At 35.2% G+C, this 22,683-nt stretch overlaps 2 protein-coding genes and 1 non-coding gene across 6 annotated transcripts; 1 reads left to right on the top strand and 2 right to left on the bottom strand.

The window, feature by feature from the left end:
* The first annotated feature begins 3,323 nt into the window (after window positions 1-3,323).
* LOC116013577 lies at window positions 3,324-11,365 on the top strand. 3 transcript variants are annotated; one of them, XM_031253410.1, is made up of 9 exons: window positions 3,324-3,570; window positions 5,492-5,639; window positions 6,973-7,143; window positions 7,261-7,366; window positions 7,560-7,742; window positions 8,346-8,508; window positions 9,048-9,370; window positions 10,018-10,107; window positions 10,873-11,365. In XM_031253410.1, exons 2-9 carry the CDS (start codon window positions 5,625-5,627, stop codon window positions 10,941-10,943), a joined length of 1,122 nt encoding a protein of 373 aa, XP_031109270.1. In that variant the 5' UTR covers window positions 3,324-3,570; window positions 5,492-5,624; the 3' UTR covers window positions 10,944-11,365. The 3 variants fall into 3 exon arrangements, with proteins under 3 accessions (XP_031109270.1, XP_031109269.1, XP_031109271.1); XM_031253409.1 differs by having other exon boundaries at window positions 10,870-11,365; XM_031253411.1 differs by having other exon boundaries at window positions 3,325-3,570; window positions 6,982-7,143; window positions 10,870-11,365.
* A 357-nt stretch (window positions 11,366-11,722) lies between these two features.
* Window positions 11,723-19,008, bottom strand: LOC116013757 (putative inactive cadmium/zinc-transporting ATPase HMA3). Of its 2 annotated transcripts, none has more exons than XM_031253672.1 (10): window positions 18,606-19,008; window positions 17,515-17,775; window positions 16,031-16,128; window positions 15,465-15,720; window positions 14,952-15,089; window positions 14,164-14,491; window positions 13,874-14,076; window positions 13,265-13,461; window positions 12,663-13,176; window positions 11,723-12,216 (listed from the first exon to the last, which is right to left on the bottom strand). In XM_031253672.1, exons 1-10 carry the CDS (start codon window positions 18,811-18,813, stop codon window positions 11,903-11,905), a joined length of 2,517 nt encoding a protein of 838 aa, XP_031109532.1. In that variant the 5' UTR covers window positions 18,814-19,008; the 3' UTR covers window positions 11,723-11,902. The 2 variants fall into 2 exon arrangements, with proteins under 2 accessions (XP_031109532.1, XP_031109531.1); XM_031253671.1 differs by having other exon boundaries at window positions 13,265-13,467; window positions 18,606-19,005.
* Window positions 19,009-21,234: 2,226 nt separating this feature from the next.
* Window positions 21,235-21,306, bottom strand: TRNAK-UUU. The gene has a single exon. It is a non-coding gene; the product is annotated as a tRNA-Lys (tRNA).
* Window positions 21,307-22,683: the final 1,377 nt, after the last annotated feature.

Raw genomic sequence — 22,683 nt, 5'->3', positions numbered from 1 at the left:
ATGCCACTAAACTACAAGGTCTTTGGCATCAGCTTGTGACTTTGATTCTTCAATGTCAGAATTTCACTTTCGACTTTCAATACTTGGTTCTCTGCTCGAGGTAGCTCTAGATTTCTCTAAGTCTTTAAGAATGGACCATACATGATAAAATTCAAATCCTTTCTTAAAATTGGCGTCTTGTGCCAATAAATCTTTTACTCTATCAAGTTGTTATTAAACCACAATTAGAAGCAAGTAAATAACACAAACGTCAATGCATGTTCTAGAGATTTTGAAAAAAAAAACCCTTAATTTGAGGATTTGAGGAGACTAATAATAAAAGTAATAATGTTTAATTTAAAATATAATTAAAAGATATGTTTAATTTAATATCCATGTAGGTGCCACGTGGCATGGTAACTTGTTGAGGATGGTATCAACATGCTATTTGGTACAATTGAGCATATTTGGCTACTTGAGGGATCTAATTACACATTTTTTGAGTTTACTGACCTGATTGCATTTTTGTGTTCATCAGTTCAATGGCCAATTTGAACTACTTGAGGTGAGAACTGTGGTCTAATATGGGTTATTGAATTTAAACAATGCATGAATGTGATCAAAGCTTCCTAATAATCTAATATAAATGTGAATGAATGTTATACCCCTCATTTATGTCCGTTTTTTTCGTTAAGTTTTTTTGTACATTATGTTATAAAAGTTATACTACATAATATTTTGGACAAATATACCCCTACCTTTATAACTTCCGTTATCTTTTCCACTATTGTTACTATGCACATGCATCCACCATATATTTTCTTATCTTCTTCAATAATAATAATAATATCTACACATTAAATATTAGAGTTGTATGTTAGTTATTTTTTTTAAATATAAATATCTAATTATACATAATTTATTATTGTTATTATTATTATTATTATTATTTACTATATTAAAATTTAAATAAATTTAAAATTTTAATACAAAATACTAATATTGGGCACCTATTTTTTGCGCATCGCGCATAAGAAAAACTAGTAATCTAATAAGCGTTGATTAAGGCATTGTTTAATAAGGAAAAGTGCTCCAAATGGCAATTTGGTCGGGAGGATAATGTAAACGCGTGACAAAAATCAAAATGATGAAGGCGTGGAATTGAGCATGACCGGAGTTAGGAGTGTCCAATTGAGGTGATTCAAGTTGCTATGGAACCACAACTTCAATAGCTACAACCTAGAAGAAGACAACAAAAGTTGATTTTGGGTCCACGTGTGGACATGGCGTGGAAAAATTCCAATGCCGGTCCACGCCTACGGTCCACACGCGGACAACTCGTGGATCGGACCTGGGTGCAAAAAAAATAAGTATTTAAAGAGTTTTTTTGGCTGAGAAAACTATCTAACATTTCCCTATTCATTCCTCACACATTAGATTAGTTTTTTTTTCTCCCAATTAAGAGTTAGATTTAGGTTTTACTATTGAAGAAGAGATTGAAGATTGTAAGATCTAGATTGAAGAATTGGTAATCTCTATTCTACCTTGTCAATTCCTTTAATCTCAATTGCAATTCCAATTAAATTTGATTGATGATTTTGTTTTGTTTTGTTTTGCTTTTATGATTGGCTAGTGTAGATTGAGGATTGGATGTTCCAATCTAGTGATTGTCTTTTGATTTGATGCAATTCTTCCATTGATTCTAGGAAATGTTGATTAGGTTTCTTGTGTTATGTGTGGTTGAGGTTCATTTTGATTTGTGCCTATTTAAGGCCTCAATAGGTAGCAAAGTTAGGGGAAGTATAGATTGCGCGATAGTGGATCTATATGAGTCCGAATCAACCACATCCCCGCTCTTGATCCGAGAGGATGAAGCCCGGGAGGAGTGGTAGACCACATGTTCGACAAAATGCCCCAAGCGAATGAGGACTTCGGAGTCTGAGTGTGACACCACTCGGTGATGGTGCAGTGGGCTCCCTTGATTGAGTCCGAGTCACATTGCCTAGAACCCCGTAGAAATGTCAAACACGAGACCTAGATAGGACATCCGTCTCCTTGTTTTCCTTTGCTTATTTCCCTTGCCTTTGTTCACCTATTATCTCATGCTTTCTTTTTGCTTTAAGTGAATCTTGTAACTTTTATCTCTTAACCTCCTAAATGCCAATACTTGATTCTATTCCAATTTACCATCCTTGAGAACACGGAACTCGAGGAACTTCTTCTCTGTTTTATCCTCTTACACCTCACCATTAACTACAACATCATCGTCAATGCCCTTTGACAGTGCTCGGACCATTCCACGTCTTTCCCTTCTTGAGTAGGCCTGTTAATGGAGTTGCCTGCTTCGAGTAGCCCTCGATAAACCGCTGATAATAATTTACTAAGACAAGAAAGGATTGAAGTTCGGTTACTTTCATTGGTGCCTCCCAATAGCCTCCCATTAGCCTCCCATGTCCAATGATATCTCTTTTACCTTGACTTAATAAACATTATAGTTAAAAAAAAAATAGAAGAATATATATAGTGTTTGGTTATAGTAAGAGAATATATAACAAAAAAATATAACTGCAATAATGGTTTTCTCTAAAAAAAAAATTTTATGATACAAATTCTTATAATATAATATACCAAAAAAAAAAAAAAAAAGAAGTAGAAGAAAGAAAATGGATGTAATTAGAGGGTATCAACCTTCATTTTCCTCATATAGGATTTTATAGATTATTAGAATATTTTATATTTCATATACAAATTTTATAATAATTTAATTTTAAATATTATTATTATTGTTATTGTGGAGGTGGGACCATACTGTAATTCCAAGAGAAATCTTCGTTTATGTCGCGAATAAATTAAAGATATAGAATATATATATTTTAAATTAAAATATTAAAATATTTTTTTAATTATCATATAAATATAAATTTAGTAACAATATAAATAATTATATAAATTTAAATTAATAGTAGTCTTTTGAACTGAATAAATACAATCTACTATTATTTTCAAAATTTTTGTCATAATTTGTTTTTTTTTTTTTGGGTGAGTGTCATAATTCGTTAATGCAGTAGATTATTTACCAAACACACTATATTCATAAAATATTGTCAATTTATCATTCACCAAATTCTTCCCGTAAAAATAGAGTTAATTTCAATTTTATTCTTAAATTTATAAGTGTCATTTTTTTCAAACTCGTTTGGTCCTAATATACAGGCAATACAATAAACACTTTTTTAAATTTATTTTTTACTTTTTAAAAATCAATCTAATTGTCTAATTAGTTATGTAAACTAGTCGTTGGAGCTCTAAATTATCCTTTAATTGTACTCAAGTTCCCATTACTCCCCACTTCCTTCACTCTCTTGCTAAATACTGCTTAGCAGTTTGCAGCAAAATCTCTTTCTCTCTTTCTCTCTCTCTCTCTCTGTTTCCTTTCTCTCTCTCTATCTCCCTTTTCAGTTTTCACCTAATTCTTCTTTTACCTCCTTTTTTCTGAGTTTGCTCAACACCGGCAGCTCCTCGCCGCCACCTTCACGTCACCGCCACTCTGTCCTTCCGACTTCGCTGCTCTTCGCTCTTTGGTCAGTAAAGGTATGCATCTCTGTATCATCTTTAACGAGTTTTTGTTTTGTTTTGTATTTTTTCTTTGTTTTTTGTTTTTTTTTTTTTGTTTTTTTTGTTTTTTTTTGTTTTTTTTTGAATTCAAAAGCTGGAGGGGCCTGCTGATATATGCTATTAGGGTTTATGCAGATGTTTATTTTTAGATGGAGCTTAGAATTACAGTTATGGATTATATTCTGTTATTTAGCCTAGTACTTGGATGATTTCATTGTAACTCGAATCCGGTGAACTGAACGTATTATCACTGTAATTATTGTGTCCAACTAATCCCGAATTGAGGAGACGTACATGGGAAATGCAATTCCTGTATTGTAAAATTTTGTAGTTGTTTTAAATTAAAATTTTGAGCATTTTCCTCAAGTTTTGGATAATTCTTTTTGAAATGCAAGATGTGCAAGTTCGTTGTGTCTCAAATTAGTTTTGTGGGGGGTGACATGGTTGACATTAATATCCAACATCAGACAATGGTGATGTGAGGTTTTCTATAGGTAACTTGTTAGGAATTTTGTGTCCGAAGTTGAAAATTATTGGTTTGTTTGTTGGAGTTGATAAATCTTTCTTTAATGGCTATAATTATTCCCCTTTTAAGCTGCGTCTTCTCTGTTTATAATTATTCCCCTTTTAAGCTGCGTCTTCTCTGTTCTTTGATCAATTTGTTGTTTGAAGCTGATAACAAAGATGAACTAATTTCCTGTTTAATGAACTTAATGCCTATAGTAGCTTTGATGGAGGAGAAAGAGTAGAAAGGTTACAGTTTTTTTCTGCTGTGTTTTCTGTTCTGTGCCTGATCCAGGAGAAAGTCTCAGGTATATATAGACATCACGGAATCTCTTAACTTAGAGCAAAACCCATTTTCAACATATAACCTATTAGGGGAGTCTGTTTATGACTGTTTTCAGCAACAGGAAAACAGCACAATGGGCATGTCCATTTGATAATATGAATAAACATGTCGAGGAGCATGGATAAATGAGTTCACATTGTGAGAGTCTGAGAGATCTATATGGACATTTCAAAACTCCGTTTAAGATTTTATTATGCAAAATAACACCGCACTTGAGCCCTTTTGGCTATCTTTGCTAGCCCACAGCTTTAGCATTAGCATAACATTTCAAGAAAAAAAATGATGCAACTTTGACATGATTGTAAAAGTTCATGACATTATGACTTTATAGGTGGCCTAACTTCTGTATGTGTGTGTGTAGATATATATGAGTTGCAAATTGACAAATTGTAACATGTAGGAATTAGATGTTGTTCTTCCAGACTGCTGCTTCAAGAGCATGTGGCTGGGAAACCTATTGTGATGTTTTGAATATTTATGTAATATGAAAAGTATGAGATGGAGAACCATTCTTGGTGAAATCAGGAATTGCCATGCAAATTTTACCACCATAGAGTCTCAGTTTTCTGTGGATTTCATTGTAGATGTGGCTGTTTCAATTTTACCCATTTGTTTTCCATTTTTTCTGAACAAAAGTTTGCTTGTTTGTTTGTTTGTTTGTTATTATTATTATTATTATTATTATTTTATTTTTATTTTTATTTTTATTTTTTTTAGTATTAACTTGGTCAAACATATAACCTGCTAATTATTGAGGTGATATCTTGTTTTTAAAGGCCATAAAATACAGTTTAGAATCAGAAATTTGTTCTATTTCTCATGGGATGCAAAGGAGTGGATTTACTTAAAAGAGATGCAAATATGCTTCTGAAAGTTGATGTCAAAATTTCTATTTTGGCATGTTTTACTAAAGTGAGATTGCAGGATGTTTTGCTTAGACAAAAATCAGACTCTTGTTCTTTTCCTGAAATTTTAAATGTAAAGGTGAATAGTTCTGGGCGTTCTCTCTACCTTACTCTTTGTTGGAATTTTTATTTTTCCTTTCAGGTTAAAGTACTTTTTAATGTCTTCAGTCTTACTAGAAGCACGGACCTTTAAAAGCAAGTACCTTCCTTCCATCTTATTGCTCTGAATTATTGAAGATTCATGGAGATATTTAGTGTGCTTTCACTTGGCTAAAATGAAGACTTCACAGGTTGTTACCTCAAAACGCTAACTTCTCCAACATGCAAAAAGTTGTATATTTGTATTGCCTTTATTTTGATGTCCATAAGTAATTGTCTGCTTTGTCCTTTGCTGAGGGGCCATTTGGTTATGCTTATATTCTGGTTTTGTTTTTTCACAAGAACAAAAATACGATTGGTATCACTTTCATTAGCCTCTTAAACTTGTTTTAGAATAAACTGTGTTAAGAGTCCCACATTGGAAAAATAAGAGAAAACATATGGGTTTATAAAACTATGGGTTAAACCAACTAATTGATTGGATTCAATCCTTTAGTATGGTTTGGCCCATGTACATTATAGCCCAAAAATGAGTAAAAAATATAATATAATATATATATATACACATCTATGTGGTGCACCTATGAGTGAATTGTTGTGTACTTAGTATTGCACCACCCAACAAGGTTTTCACCACAATTCACTCATAAGTGCACCACACACTAGCACTTAGTGCCGAAATATACATGGTGCACAAAATTACAAAAATGCCACCGCATTTTTTCCCCTTTAATTGATTTTCAGCCACTTTGGTAGTGCACCACAGAGCACTCATAAGTGCACCACTCAGCAGCATTTAGTGCACCACCAAAACATACATTGTCAACAAAATTACAAAATTGTCCTCGCGTTTTTTCTCATCTGTATTGATTTCCATCCGTCTGATCTGAGCTCATCCTACCGTTCTAACATGTCTCCACAACCGCACGGTAGACCAACATCGCATATGAACCAATTTCTATAGAAGTTGGTTCATATGCGGCTACTACTTCCTGTGTGGCCGTGCGGCTTTGCACCACTATGTATGCACAAATGCACCACCATGTGCTCATAAATGCACTAGGATGTGGTGCATTTTACAAACTAAGTGATGCTGAGGGGTGCATTTCTGAACATGTGGTAGTGCATTTGTGCATACATAGTGGTGCAAAGTTGCACGACCGCACAGGAAGCAGTAGCCGCACCAGATCTTGCCCATATATATATATATATATATATATATATTATAAAACTTATCTTCAAGTATTTGAAATTACATGGAAATAGTTTGCTTTAAATACATTTGATTATATATACTTGAATATTGTGCTTAGTGAAGTCGATTTTAAATTTTGGCTAGAAACCATATTTCCGGCCTTGTTTTCATCAATATTATTAAATTAAATTATCTTGTCATTCATTGGGTGCTTTACTGCTTTTCTTCTGCTTTATGGTGGCACATTCAAAATTTGCTTTCAAATAATTGGTGTGGAGACATTCTGTTTCCCAATTTAACTACTTTACATGTCGAAACATTGTGTTAAGAACTTGCAGGACTCACATAAAACACAAGAGAAACAACCTTCAACGCAGGTCTCACATGATTCCCAAAATGACCAACTGAACAATAAAACAGAGAATCCTGTTGCAGATTCAGGATCAGTTTCTGCAACTGGCAACGGAAACAGGAAAGTTTCACATGAAGATATTGAGCTTGTAAGATAGAACACTCCTTTAGATTCCCTCTAACCTTCCTTTCCATTATTTCTTGCAACTTCACAGCTTATGTGAACTTTTATATATGACTTTCTATGACAATTGTTGTTGGTGTAGGTTCAAAACTTGATTGAGAGATGTTTGCAGTTGTATATGAATAGAGATGAAGTAGTGAAAACACTTCTCAGCCGTGCAAAGATAGACCCTGGATTTACAACTCTAGGTAAGTATCATTTTGCTAGGTATAGAAGTTGTTCATGGTTGGTTGTCAATGTGCTATGCCTCGGCTGCAATACTTTTATTTCTGCTGTCTTATCACCATACTGTTATCATGTGATCACTTTAGGTGATCAGATAATTTTCATGTTGGGCTTTTCATTTGTAGTTTTCATAATATATTTTACTTCTATGTACAGTTTGGCAAAAGTTGGAAGAAGAAAATGCTGATTTTTTTCGGGCCTACTACATAAGATTGAAACTGAAGAAACAAATCATATTGTTCAATCACTTGCTTGAGAATCAGTATCATCTAATGAAATATCCAGTACCCCCTAAGGTTCCATTAGCTCCATTGCAAAATGGGATTAATACCATGCCAGGTAAACTTAAGTCATTATTATCTTCTAAATGATCAGTGTAACTGTGTACTTGAACATCAAAGACAAATCTTCTGGAACTCTATCTAACCCAAATCAATTTTTTCTTATTTTGTTTTTGGCAAAAAAGTATTTTTGTTTTATATTACTTGTAGTATTTTGGTGACATGGTTTAGTATTTAGTATTATTATCCTGTGCTTGTGGATGTTCTATTGATAATTGAATTTGATGTATATTAATGCACAAGCATTTCTGCATTTCTATCTCACATCTTAAAATATATAGTTATATACTGGACTGTTGGACTTGAATGGAGTCATGGATATATAATAACCTTCACTGGGGGTTGAATGGCAGTCTCATTGGAGAGGTCAATGTTAGGCTGACATTAGTTACCCTTATATTGGAGAGGTCAATGTTAGGCTGATATTAGTTACCCTTATATTGGATGACTTCATCACTTCCAAGAATACAATGGGAGATGATAATGCCATACAAAAAAAAAAGTTACTGTCACACAAAGTTCATACTACATATTACATACTTGTGAAGCATGGGTTGCTGTCTATTCTGTTGTTATTCAGTGACTTTTATTTTCAGTGCAGTCAACAATTTACCCATGGGATATCCTGTCCTGCAACAACCTCCAGTTCCAGCTACAGGTCAACCTCCTCATGTAGATTCAATGGGCATATCAAGCTGCCATGTGGTCAATGGCGTTCCTGCGCCAAGCAACTTCCATCCAATGCGGATGAATTCTGGAAATGAGTAAGAATACATTGTTCTTCAGGCCTTCTTTGATTCTGAGTTCATCACGAAACCCACAAAAAAACAACCATAATTGATCCATTGGTCCTGTTTTCTTCTGCTATATCTTCTTTAGTGTCGTGTTGTCTGATTTGCCTTGCTGGATACTGGCACAATGCTCAAGATGTGCAGGTTCTAACCAGTAACCATCTATTTTCTTTTCTTGAGCATGTACACTTTTCATTACTTGTAACCATCTACTCATCATGTTATGGCAATCTGTTTGGAACCTAGAACCTCCGTATGTGGTTTAATTATATGTAGTACCAATTGAACTTGGAATCGCGGGATGCTACTAAAATTTGCCACTTATTTTAGTCTGAAAAACAAGATAGTTGTTGGTTTGTCTTTTGAAATTAAACATATCTCCAAACCTACCTAGTTTTTTTATACTATCTTTTTTTTTTGGGGGGGGGGGACTTTTCTTGCTATTGCATTAGAACACTTATATTACAGGTCTGGCAAATGATGTTCTTCTATACATTCATTCTTTATTGCAGTATGGTGATGGAAACCAGTGCGTCAGATGTATCAGCAGCTGCTCCACCAAGTAATGCCATTTCATCAATGCCAGATATGCCTGTAAGCCCCACCCAAGCGGCCTCCAGTGGTCATTTCCCCTTTACTGCAGCAGAGATATCTGGGATGGGAGTAGATGCATCTGCCCTTGATACAGCATTTGCATCTGATGCTAGCTCAGTAGGATTACAGCTTCCTACTGATAATGGAGATGGAAATTCTAGAGATTTTCTCAGATCCTTGTCTCAAATTCCTTGGAATTTCAGTCTTTCAGACCTAACAGCAGATCTACCACACTTGGGAGGTAACTTGGGAGAATCCATAAAGATACCACACATTGCCATGGTCATTTATAAGCAAGATATGGTGCTTATAGTGATGAGCATTCTTTTTCTAATTATTATATGGTAGTATAGCAATGCCTGATTTCACTTTGGAATATGGTGTCTCTGCTTAAAACATTTTAATTTGTTGCTAACTGCATATCTTTCTCAGTCCTTTGATAACAGACAGAATTTGGTAGAGTAACAATAACAGCAGCAACCATTATAGTAATAGTGATGACTGTGGTGGTGGTGAATGGTGATGATAAAAAATATTAATGCAGATTGTAACACTTTTTATGTTTATTTTTATTTTAAGCCAAGCAGAAACCTTTGTGTCAGTCTGTCAGAAGTCCTACCTTGATATTTAGACTTGCTGTACATTATATGCTTCTATCTAAGCTTTATATTTGATGAGGTCAAGGGAAATTTTGATGTTGGCTTGTGCTCTTGTTTTACAATGCTAATCCATCACTTGATTTTCTGTACCACAACCATTTTAATGTTCTGGCCTTGTCAAGGACATCTCTATGATGATTAGTGGCTTTTTAAAGGTTTTAAATGCCTGGTAGTAATCCCGTTTAAACCATTGTAATCAGTGTTAATTGTTACCTGATACTACTTGCAGATCTAGGAGCTCTTGGAAATGACACTGGCTCACCCTTTTTGCCTTCTGATTCAGATATTCTACTTGACTCTCCAGAGCAAGATGACTTAGGTGAGAGCTGTTCCATTCTTGCATATGATTTCTATTAAACAACAGAATGAATGTACAAAGCAATTTGACACGTTTTTGTTAAGAATTCTTGCCTTTGCTACTTGTTTCTCCAAAAAATAACGTCAACTATTCTTGAAGATAGTTGACCATTCATTATGCACTACCACAAGCATGTATCCTGCCAAACTCTTCATTGAACAGATTAGCAACAAGGTCTGAATTTATGCATGTTTGGATGGGTAGAATGTGAGAGGAAAGAAAATGGGAGGGAACTGAAAATGGAGAGAAATTTTGTGTCTGTATGAGAAGAAAAAAATGAGAGGATTGAGAAATGGAGGTGATGTGCATGTTGAGAGGAAGAGAGGGATAAAAGCTTATGTAGGGGCGGGTTAGTTTTCTCATTTACTTCCCACTTTGAAGGTGAACGGGTTGATAAGATTTTTTTTTTTTTTTAATGACTACGATCTAACCTATCTATAGTAACTGTTCCACATAATATACCAATGCTTCTGACCTTCTGTTTGGAAGGGTAACAGTGATGCCATCAAATCACAAGGTACTTAGTGAAAGGGTTGATAAGATGGGCACTCTTTTCTCTTTATTTTGTTTCCCCTCTACTTTGCGCCCATCCAAAAAATAGCATTAGCCCTCCCTCACAAGTTGTAGTTCAATTGATCAAGTGACCAAAACTAGTGGCTCATGATGCTTCTGTCTGAAATTTCAGCTAATTGGTATTGCTATATTTGTTTGTCTTTGTTGTAGTAGACGAGTTCTTCGTTGATTCCATCCCCAGCCAAGAGCCAACAGGAACTCAATCGGACGAGGAAAATCCCTAGCCAAATTTACATATACTGGTGTCCTAGAAATTCTGCAGTGTAAGAATAAGTGGCGCAATACAATGGTTACAGAGACACGAGGTGCATAAAGAAGATTGCTTACCCAGTTTTACGGTCCCAGACTTAGTTTAACTATTTAGACATTGTAGCTTTCAAGTTTCAAGGCAGGTATTAGTGTTTTAGCTTAATTATCTTCCAAATTACGCTACACTCTAGGGATGGGCATATCCTATTTGAACTCTTCAAGCGCCATGTTGATGTCATGGTGCAGCACTTTGATTCAATTATTTCTTTTTCTAAACTCGTAGATTACAGGTTCATTTTGATATAAAAAAACAAATTTATTCTATGTAACATTATCTATGTGCTTATTTGGTTTATGGGATGTGAAACCCTCTCAGGTACTATGAAACTTTTACTTACATAATCCTCCCTCTGTCCTATTTTATGTGTCTGGTTTGGTTAATGAGGTTTGACTAAAGTTATTTTTAATCTAATTTTTCATAACATTAAGTTTAGTATTAGTATACAAAATTTATATATTTAGAAACTGCGTTAAAAGTACTATTAAACCCAAAAAGTCAAATTTAAAATTAAGAAAAAAATACTAAAGAAAATAAACAAAGAAGAAAAATTTGGTTTGACCAATGACAAACTCACAATGTCCCTCTCCATGCTGAATTTTACCTCTTGACTTTTTCTTTTTCCTTCAGGCTTTACAAGAAAAGAAAAGGTTGATATATAAACAATTTTGAATTCCCATTTCCCAAGCCCAATGATGGCAAACCAATGGAAAATATTTTCATTTCTGAGTACCAGTACAATCAATAACATATATACAGTCATTACATTGCAATACTCCTAAATAACCATGTTTACCAGTTTCAGGTTGTAAACTCAAGTTCAACAATTTCACATCTTTTTATTTTGTAGCTCTAAAAATCACAAATTATTTTTATTTATTCAATAAGAATTTCTGATAAGCATCCTCCAAATTGACTGCTTTTAGAACAACATTCTTTCCTAAAGCTCTGGCAACAACCAACTTGTCGCGCCTTGCATGATGCATCAATAGCAGCACACTCCACATTACCTGTAGTAAATTCTGGACTGCACGCCTGATCGATTCGTTGAGATTTGCAACATGGTTTTGTTCCTTTATCATCTTTGTTAAGGCTGTTGCAGTGATTTGTGGAATGGTTGGCATGGCAATGATTCTGTGATGTCAACAATGGCTCTTCCAAATCTGAAGTGCTTTCACAAATGCTGTCACCTACATGGCCACACCCATAAGTTGAGTAGTGAGGATAACAAGATTGACATCTTTAATTTGAGGCTGTGCCTACATGGTCACATCCATAAGTGTTGGGTAGAGGCCGGTAAAGGGTCAAGTCTAACACCCTGCCTCTCGAAAATGTGATGGCTGTCAGGAAATAAAGTTGTGCCTTTTGCTACTAGTTATAGTTTTTGGCGTAGTAATAAGCACTTGATCCTAACAAGTGGTATTAGAGCCAGTTCGAGTCCCAACAACAGCAAAAACCGTGCAGTTAAAACTAGTAAAGGGCCAAGTCTAGCAATTAGTGGCTTGGGCGGAGCCGGTGAAGGGGCAAATCCAGCACCTTGCCTCTTGAAAATGTGATGGCGGGGAAGGATGACAAGATTGACATCTTTAATTTGAGGGTGTTCCTATCCTATATAAGCAGAAGATTCAAGACTTACATGTGTTTTGCAAATTTTCTGTACTAGGGCAGCAGGGCTGCTGGCAAGAATGAGATGATTTGCAGGAGTTTTGAGGTCCAGATATGGTTGATCTTGATCCTTGAAGAAGTAGCATACTGTTAAAGATTACAATCAAGCAGGATCCAACATCAGAAACCACGGCAGCCCAGACGAGAGGATAACCTGCAACAGCCAATGCCAATACAGCAGCCTTCATAGTGACAGACAAAATCATGTTCTCAACGATTTTCCTTCCAACCCGTCTTGCAAGTTGAACGGCCATCGGTATCCTTCCAACGTCGTTGGTCATGAGGATGATATGGCCTGTTTCCATGGCAAGCGCGGATCCAGAAACACCCATCGAGATGCCAATATCAGCTGTGGCTAATGCAGGAGCATCATTCACACCGTCCCCTATCATCGCTGTTGCTGCTTCTTTCTGAAAGCCTCTGATGTATCTCGCCTTTTCTTCCGGGAGGAGTTCTGCATGAAAAGCCTCAAATGCACCACCTAACTGCACATATTGTGAAATAATAATGACTTAAATCTGCATCATATATAACATTAACCATATTTAGAAGGTTTAATTTCTGGATGCTTACTTGATCTTGTGCATGATTTGCAGCTGTGTAGCAGTCTCCTGTGAGCATTACAGTTTGGATGCCCATTGAGTTTAGCTCTTCAAGTGCTTCTTGTACACCTCCTCGGCAAACATCAGACAGGCTAAAGCATCCAGCAGGAGATGACCCCAGAAACACATAACTCATGGACTTGCCTTCTATAGTGTCATCACAAAGCTCTGGAACTAAGTTCATAGGTATAAAACATGTTAGAATCAAGAGCTTACGACTACACCAGAAGTTATAGCTTACAGTGAAAGCACAACTTTATTTCCTCCATCAGCTTTTTTGTTGGGGCTTAAACCCGTGATCTGGCTTTGATACCACTTATTAGGATCAATTGCTTTCCACTACGCCAAAAACTATAGCTCACACCAAAAGCGCAACTAGTGTTATAAAATTCGGCCTAGGAGGTTACCTAGGCGCTCCTAGGCCTAGGCGATTTCAGCCCTAGACGGCTTTTAGTCAACCGGCCAACTAGGCGCCTAACTTGAAAACTAAATGATTTATTCTAGATTTCTAGTCATATATTGTCTTGACTGTGCTCATATTGTAATCTATGCTTGCAGAAAAGGTAAAGCTTCCTCTCACCTGTAGTGCATCCTGCTCTTGAAGATATTTTCTTGTTTCCTATGTAGATTTCCCTCCCATCTATTCTTCCATAAATTCCCTCTCCAGGAAAATTCTGAAATCCCTCCACACTCTCTCCCATGGGCTCAACTGAATGAGAATATGCATAGTCTATCACAGCAGTAGCCATTGGATGACTAGACTTACTCTCAATGCTTGAAACCCTGAAAAAACCATTATGGAATTTAATACTTTCCTGAAAAAAAAGTTTTCATCTCTTTTTTCACCAATTAAGTTGAGGGCATTATTACCAGTAAAGCAATGTATTGTGGCTTAAACCATCCATAAGAGTCTTGAAGTGTGTGACTGTAAATTGGCCCCTTGTTACTGTCCCTGTTTTGTCAAAAGCCATGACCTTTATCTTAGCAAGAGTTTCAAGGTATTCTGCCCCTTTAAACAAAAGACCTAAAGTCGCCGCCTTCGAAAGTGCACAGAACATGGCAATGGGAGTAGATAGAACAAGTGCACAAGGACAGGCAGTCACCAAGGTAACCAAAGCCAAGCGGTACCATTCGTTTCGATTGTCAAGTCTGAGTGAAGCAGGAACTATTGCCAGAGAAGCTGAAATAACCACTATAACTGCAATGTACAACAAGTTAACATATTTCAATGTTTTTGGGATTTTTCTTACAATGAAGGTGGCACATTGACTGTCATGGAACTTATAAAACCTTACTTAGAACCAAGGTTGCAGAAGGTGCTAGGCGCTAGTCGGGCGGTTAAGAGCGCCCGGCGCCTAGGGTGCTTAGACGGCTAAGTAAAATAACAATAATAATGTGTAGTCGTCTTAAACCTGAAAAAAAACACTCGGCCAAGTTGGCCGACTAAAAGGCACTTACGGATGAAATCCTCTCGGCCTAGGGGTGCTTAGCGCCTAGGCAGCCGCCTAGGCCGATTTTTACAACATTTCTTAGGACAAAAAAGATGGGAAAAGAAACATATATGGCATTATATTGTCTACTTTCTGCTGTCATTTATCTTCTTTTTCTTAATTCCCTTAACAATTTCCAACGTATAACAATAGCCAACCTGTGCTAACCTGGTGTGTAGTACTTGGCAATCTTGTCTATGTATCTTTGGGTTTTAGATTTATTGTTTTGGGCATCTTCTACAAGCTTTGCCATTCTAGCCACAACACAATCCTTTGCTACAGCAGTAGTCTTGATGTTGATGTACCCTGAAGAAATATGATCAAAAACTGTCAACAAGAAGTTAACTATAGGAGGCACGTTTTTTTGTTAGACCACGAGGTGTCCTAAGTTGATTGTCATCAAGAAGTTAACTATAGGAGGCATGTTTTTTAGTTAGACCACAAGGTGTCCTGAGCCGGTCCTAACTATAGGAGGGACTTTTAAGTCCGTACCATAATCAAACGAGTCGGCCCAATTAAGGGGCAAAGTGCTAGCTTTATTGGTTTTTCTATACAAGAGGCTCTTCGAGTTCACGACTTCATGGCCACCCACGCCAACCAAGCTGGTTTTGCTAGTAAGAAGTTGAAAGCACCAACTAAAACTAAGGAAGCAAAGGATGAAGGAGATTCCAATTAAGTTACCATTAAGATTGATTGTGCCAGCCCAAACGGTTGAGTCCTTCTGCTTTGCAACAGGAAAGGGTTCACCAGTCAAAGTTTTTTCATCTACTTCGCATTCCCCTTCAACAACAATTCCATCAATTGGTACCATTTCTCCAGTCTTGACAGAAAGAAGGGTGTTCAATTCTACTTTATCAGCATTTAGCTCTTCACCAGTTTCAGCTAACACAGCTCTTTGAGGGACAACATCAACCAGTGATGAAAGAACAGCCACAGCCTACAAGACCACAAATATTTTAAGTAATCACCATTGTTAAGAGTCCCACATTGAAAAAAAATAAGAGGGAACATATAAGTTTATAAAACCATGTGTTAGACCAGCTAATTGATTGGATTCAGTCTTTTAGTGTGATTTGGCCCATGTGCATTATAGCCTAATTGAGTGACTTTGATTGGATTTAGTCTTTCACTTGTATTATATCCCAGTTGAGTGACCTTTTGGATTACAACTACATTATCCATAATGGAAAAAGTATCTAATTGATCACTTTTTTTTTTCACCTCTAATTGATCACTTTTTTATTCACCTGGTGAGTTGCCCTGGATTCTAGCCATTCTGCAATGGTGAAAAGGAAAGCAATTGTAGCAGCTTCCCAGTAGTCTTGTAGAGCAATTGATCCGATAACTGGATACATTTAAAAAAAAAAACAATAAAAATCCATTGTTGTTAATTAGATTGTTGAAGAATATGGTGAACAGATGAGCCTTGAAATTATTTGAACTAATGAGAGTTGAGAATGGGACAATGCTACCAAAGCCTATACACTTTGTTCTTGAATCATGAGCCTTTATTATTCTTGGTTTTACTACTCCATTTCCCATATTCTTTTTTATTATTATAAGAAGTGAGAAAACTCTTCATTGATGTTATATTGTAGTAATCTTGATTTTATTTATTTATTTTTATTTATTTATTTTTTAGTAATCTTGATTAGAACAAGAGTTTCATTGGTATACTTGGCTAATTAAGGAGTCATAGTTTTGAATACTTGTAACAGTTTATTGAGTGAGTCTTTAAAACTCAGAAAGTTGTATAGATTTGTTTAGCCAACTCGACAAAACCCAACAATTGCAAACTATTGTTAAGTGAATCCATGAAAATTTAATAAGTAGGGTTCATTGAGTGAATGATGATTGTAATAAAACTTAGAGAAAAGGGTTCTCAAACTTTACCTGAAAAGTCAATTACGTACCTAAACTTTTTAAAGCTGCAATTCAACCCATTAACATTTTATTTTGGAGTAATAAAGTCCAAAAATCAGTTAGTGACCTGTGATAGCATGTCATTTGAAATTCGACATCATTTCCGACCAAAAAATCGATCGCTGGTGACATTTGCGGCCGCCTCTCTCCCCGGAGGAGGTGACCAAAACTGGTCGCCTGCCCACGGAGAGAGGCGACTGCAAATGTCGTCGACTCGTCACCGGCGATCGATGTTTTGGTCAGAAATGATGCCAGATTTCAAGTGACCTGCTATCACAAGTCACTAACCTGTTTTTGGATTTTATTGCTTCAAAATAAAATGTTAATGTGTTTAATAAACTTTAAAAAGTTTAGGTACCTAATTGATTTTTCAGGTAAAATTTGAGGGTCTATTTGTGTGAGACCGTCTTACGGATCCTTATCCCTTAAACAGGTCGGTTCAAGATGAAATGTAATACTTATACTAGTAAATGTACTACTAAATCAGGAATAAAATATTTATTACTTATACGAGAAAATGTAATAAATCTTGTGTGAGACTGTCTAACAGATTCTTATCTGTGACGCAAGTCGGGTCAAGATGAAAATGTAATACTTATACTGAAAAAATAATACTAACTAGGAATAAAGTGTTTGTTACTTATAAAGTTATAAAAAAAAAGTGTAATATACATACTTTTAATTTTTGATTTAAAAGTATTATATTTTTCAGCATAAGTATCATATTTCTATCTTGATCAAACACGTCTTACGAATAAGGATATGTGAGACTGCCTCAACTAAAAATTAAAAGTCGGTATGTACCTACCTGCAATAAACATAAGAGTGTTTATATCAAGAGTTAGATTGAGCAGAGCTTTGAGGGCCCTTAGGAAGATGGGTATGCTGCCCACTGCGGCAGCTCCAACCGCCAGCCATTTGAAGGGTTCATAAACATATGTTAGCAATGAGAGCAATAGTAAAACTCCACAGCATATTGAATGGGGACTTGGCCACTTTTCTGCATTATTATTCTTCACTCCATTCACTCTCACGCTTGCCTCAAACCCTCCTCTATTTATTGCCCTCTCTGCTCATCAATCACCAATAAAAATAGGATTATTATATGAGTAATGTTATTCACCCCTAAAAATTTTTCCTTTATTGTTTTTCTTCAAATTAGTGGAACAGTCAATTCATGGCACTGTACCCAATAATTAGAAGCCATGTCATCGAGAAATTTAGGAGGGGTGAGAAGAGTGTTTCTTATTATATTACGTGTAAACTCCATCAGTCAATATAATAATACAATAATAATAGATATGAAATACGTAGTACTTTATCTGTCTTATTTTACTTGCCATGTTTACTATTTATTAATAAAACAAATCATTTTAGTATTTTTAAATTATTTTTAAATTTGATTTGTTGTGTTTAATAGTACTTTTAATGTAATTTAATTTTCAAATATATAAATTTTAGAGTTAATGTCATCTGGGATCCTCCGAATATAATGATTTTGTTATGTTTAGTTCTAAACTTTTAAGTTAATCACCTATGATATTTCAATTATCAAATTTTAACTAATTGGATGTTGTCTTTCAACTTTTAAAATTTAACCCGTCGTGGTCCTTTTAAAATTAAAGAACGACTTTGCCCTTACATTATTTTTTAAAGAACCACAGCTGATTAAAATTTTAAAATTGAAGGACCGTGGATGATTACTTAATTCAAAGTTTTATTTAAACTAAGCATAGCAAAATCACTATACTTAGATGGCCACATATGACATTAACTCATAAATTTTATATATTAATACTAAATTTAACATTATGAAAAATTGAATTAAAAATAACTTCAATCAAGCTGGTTAATCAGACACGTAAAATGAAACAAAAAGCAACAACTAATAAATAATACCAATCTGTTGCTCAGAGATGATGAGAGAATGATGGACGACGACAACGGTTTTGGTTGGGATGACGACTGAAACCTCTACCACTCCCTCCAGAGGCTTCACAATCTTCTCTATCAGTGAAGCCTCAGACGAACAGCAAATTCCCAAAGCATCAAAGTGGCTCGTCTTTGTCAGATTATTGTTTCCTGCAATTCTATTACCTGTCACCATTATATATACGTAGTATTTCTTTATCTATGCCTTCAATTCCCTTTCTCTGATCCCTCTATACCTCACAGAGAGAGAGAGAGAGATAGATGGCCGGAAGAAATGGAACTACGCCACCACAGACAAACTGGGAGGGATTAAATTACGCCACCACAGACAAACTAATGAATATTAAAAGTACTAGTACTTATCACAAATAAAATAAAATAATTTAAAACAAGATTTCATTGGATGAATATATAGTTTAGAGAAACACATTTAATTAATTTAGGGATGTGTATGTAGTCAGTTCTATTTTTAATTTGCCTCTTCAACTATAGAATGATGATATGATATTTTTGGTTTTTAATTTAGATTGTTGACTTGTTGAATACATCAAATTTAATTTTATTCAGCATGTTTATCGGTAAGGAGATAAAGTTTGGTGAAATGTCCAAATGTGGAGGGATGGGGCACCACAAGGGAGGAAAAAACTCAGAGCGGAGGCCTGAGAATGGAGAATTTTAGTGTTGATGCGCAACCAGTTCGGCAGTGTGTGAAAGCTTAGAAAATGAAATGAATAGGAATTTGAACCGAACTAAAAATAAGAGGAGTCTTTTGGCTTGATTACGAATGTTGTTTAATTGGGAGGAAGCTTTTCTCAAGATCATTCCACACTCTAGTACACTTAAAAGAATATTCTCATGAATTAATGAGTGTGTAAGAGTCATTCATCAAACACATTGTTCTTGACATCTGATCCCATACTACGCTTTTTTCAAACATGAAGTAAGGTGAATTAACCTTTGAGTCTGTATTACGTAATATTCACTTCCTAACTAGAACTTAGTCATGTTAATTGACATATCAAATCCGAGTTTCATATCCTTTACTCAACCAATTCAAGGTCATATCTCCATGAACCTAATCTACATGACTACATCCCTATCTCCCTCATAAGAGAATTACTCACACATGATTATGCTAGAAATGACAATAGATTCAAGATCAAAAGAGTAATTCATAGCAATCAAAAAGTAGGAAATCAAAATAGCATCAAAAGTGCAATAGAATGAAATTGAAATTGACTTGTCTATTAGGAGATGAAATTGTAAATCCGGCCAAGTCTTCCATCCTTGCTTCCAAAATGTAAATGAACTTGAATCTAACTAGAACTTGTAAAGAATTGAATTCTAGGGTTCTAAGGAATTGAGAGTACAGTAGACTAAGTATGAAAGTTGAAGTTTTCAAAAAAAAAAAAGTATGGAAGTTGAATTGTCCAAGGGAAAGTAACTAACTATAGTGCAAAGGTTCTCTAAACGCGCCCAAATAAAATTTGACTTCTCCTATTTAAACTTTTGAAATACTATACGCTGTGTCACAAGGCATGCATGTCACGTCGTGACAAGCCTCATGACGGGCTTGATCAACTCACAGAAACATGTGCGTTGCGAGCCACTTCACATCGTGATGACCTATCGTGAAAGCAGAACACCCCTCGCAGAAGTTCACCTCACGAACCCTTATCACATTGTGATGCTGCTTGTGGTAGCAGAGGATGCCTTATAGATGTTTCCCTCACAAGCAGGTTCATGTGCGTGACGCCTTTGCGTAGTCGTCGATTAGCTTCTATTCTATTTTTACTTTTTTTAATTAACTCATCACGCGCACTTTATTACATAATTGGTCACTTTAAGTACAATTAAAGCACTTCTATGCCAAAATTGACCAATTAATGGCCAATAAAAATAGTACAATTAAGCACCTATCAATTTTCATTGTTGTTTTGATTTTTTAGAAACCCCATCGTTCTTAAATTTTCCTATTTTACCGTGAAAACAAAATAATACTCTTAATTAACTCACCCCACACACTTTATCACATAATTGGTCACTTCAAGCACAATTAAAGCACTTCTATGCCAAAATTGACCAATTAATGGCCAATAAAAGTAGTACAATTAAGCACCTATCAATTTTCATTGTTGTTTTGATTTTTTAGAAAGCTCATCGCTGCTATCTGAAAGTGTGTTGTAAAACTTACCCGCTCAAAAGTGTGTTGTAAAACTTATCCATTCAAAAGTGTGCTTTGGGTGAAGCATGCCCAGCTTGTGACTACAAAGAAGTAAACATGTCTTGTGACCATTCTAGATTGTCCATAATTGACTAGCTCAAATTAAGAAGGCCATAACTAATTGGCTCAAATTAAGAAGGACATAACTAATTGGCTCAAATTAAGAAAAGAAAAAAAAAGTGAGTTTGGACTATTAAAGACACATTGCATAGCCGGCTTTTGAAGTAATATTTTGAGATTGGGCTTTTTGTGAGGATAATTTTGGGCTTTGGGCTTTTACAAATTATACCATGGAGGTAATGTTGATGGTCTTTGAAACAATATTTTGAGTTTGGGCCGCCGGCGGGGGAATTGGGGGGCTTAAAGCAAAAACGCCGTCCGTGGGGATCGAACCCACGACCACGTGGTTAAAAGCCACGCGCTCTACCACTGAGCTAGGACGGCAACTTGTTGTGGTATCCAGGCAAGTATGATAATGGAGTAACATGAAACAAAAATATTTTGTTCCCAACTTGTATATAACATTTGCTCAATTATGTGCTTACGTACGTGAACATGAGTGTAGCTGTGTTTTGATTTCGTTATAATCTATTCTTCTCCCAAAAAATTGAATTCCTAACCCCAAGGGCCTCTCACACTCCGGATCCAATAAAGCATTTGGAAGGATGTAAATCATGGTACGTCAACACCTCTCGATTGAGCTTGTCGCATTTCCTAATGAGATATATCTTTTGTATATAATTTGTAGGTTATTATTACATATGAGCGGAGGAAAATATTAAGTTTATGTTATACCTTATAAATTAGTTTGAATTTATAAGTAGTGTTGCACTTATAAATAAAAATATAATACTTTTGATGAAAAATGTATTACTTTTACATCAAAATGTAAATGTATACATTTTTCTTCAAAATTAAAGTATTACATTTTTCCAAGTAATAAACATTTTAGTATTGATTTAGTATTACATTTGCTAGTATAAGTATTACATACATTTTATCTTGACCCGACCCGTTTCATGAACAAGAATTCGTGAGATGGTCTCACACAATTTTTTGCCATAATAAAATTCACTAGTTATATTAAAACATAAAATAATAGAAATATTCAAATATAATAACTAAATTGTTAAATTTTTTAAAAAATAAACTTATTAATTTAGAACTAAATTAAAATAGTAAAAAGTTAGTAAAAGTTCTAGAAACTTTTATAATTAACTATATACTAATACTTATTTTACTATACATGTATACCAATCATTATTGTGCGGACCATCACAACTATGTAGTGTTGTGGTTCGTAGTCCACATAATAATTTGCAACATGTATACATGGTGGGTCAGGTGGTGTCCCGGACAAGATGGATTTGAATTGATATCCGTGGGGCGTATTGAAATTGTCACTCCTATTTACAACCGGAGGGGCAAGCTTAATTTATAAATCATTGTCAAGCTATGCAACTTTTCTAACCTTAATTTGAGAAAACCACTTAGTGTCGATAACTCTGATCTTTAGCTCCAAAGCATCACTAAATCTTGTTGTGACAAATTAAATGATAATTGTCACAATCATTTATATTCTATATATAGTTGACTTTTTTTTTTTTTTATCCTAATATTAATTAATCATATCAAGGTATGTAATTTGTGACACATTTTTGTAAAAGAAAAGAAAAAAAAAAAGAAAAAAGGAGGCAAGTAGCATTGTGTTACGGTTTTTATGTCCTAGTTGTTGTTTGTGTGGTATCTGATCTGCCAATCTTTAAAACCTAGTAGTAGTCCAACAAACGTAAGACAGCAGGAGTGGAGCAAAAACACATT

The sequence above is a fragment of the Ipomoea triloba genome, chromosome 3 (genome assembly GCF_003576645.1).
Source record: "Ipomoea triloba cultivar NCNSP0323 chromosome 3, ASM357664v1".
Classification (NCBI taxonomy): Eukaryota; Viridiplantae; Streptophyta; class Magnoliopsida; order Solanales; family Convolvulaceae; genus Ipomoea; species Ipomoea triloba.
The sequence above is the reverse complement of the archived record's forward strand: the minus strand, read 5'-3'. Positions and strand labels throughout refer to the sequence as shown.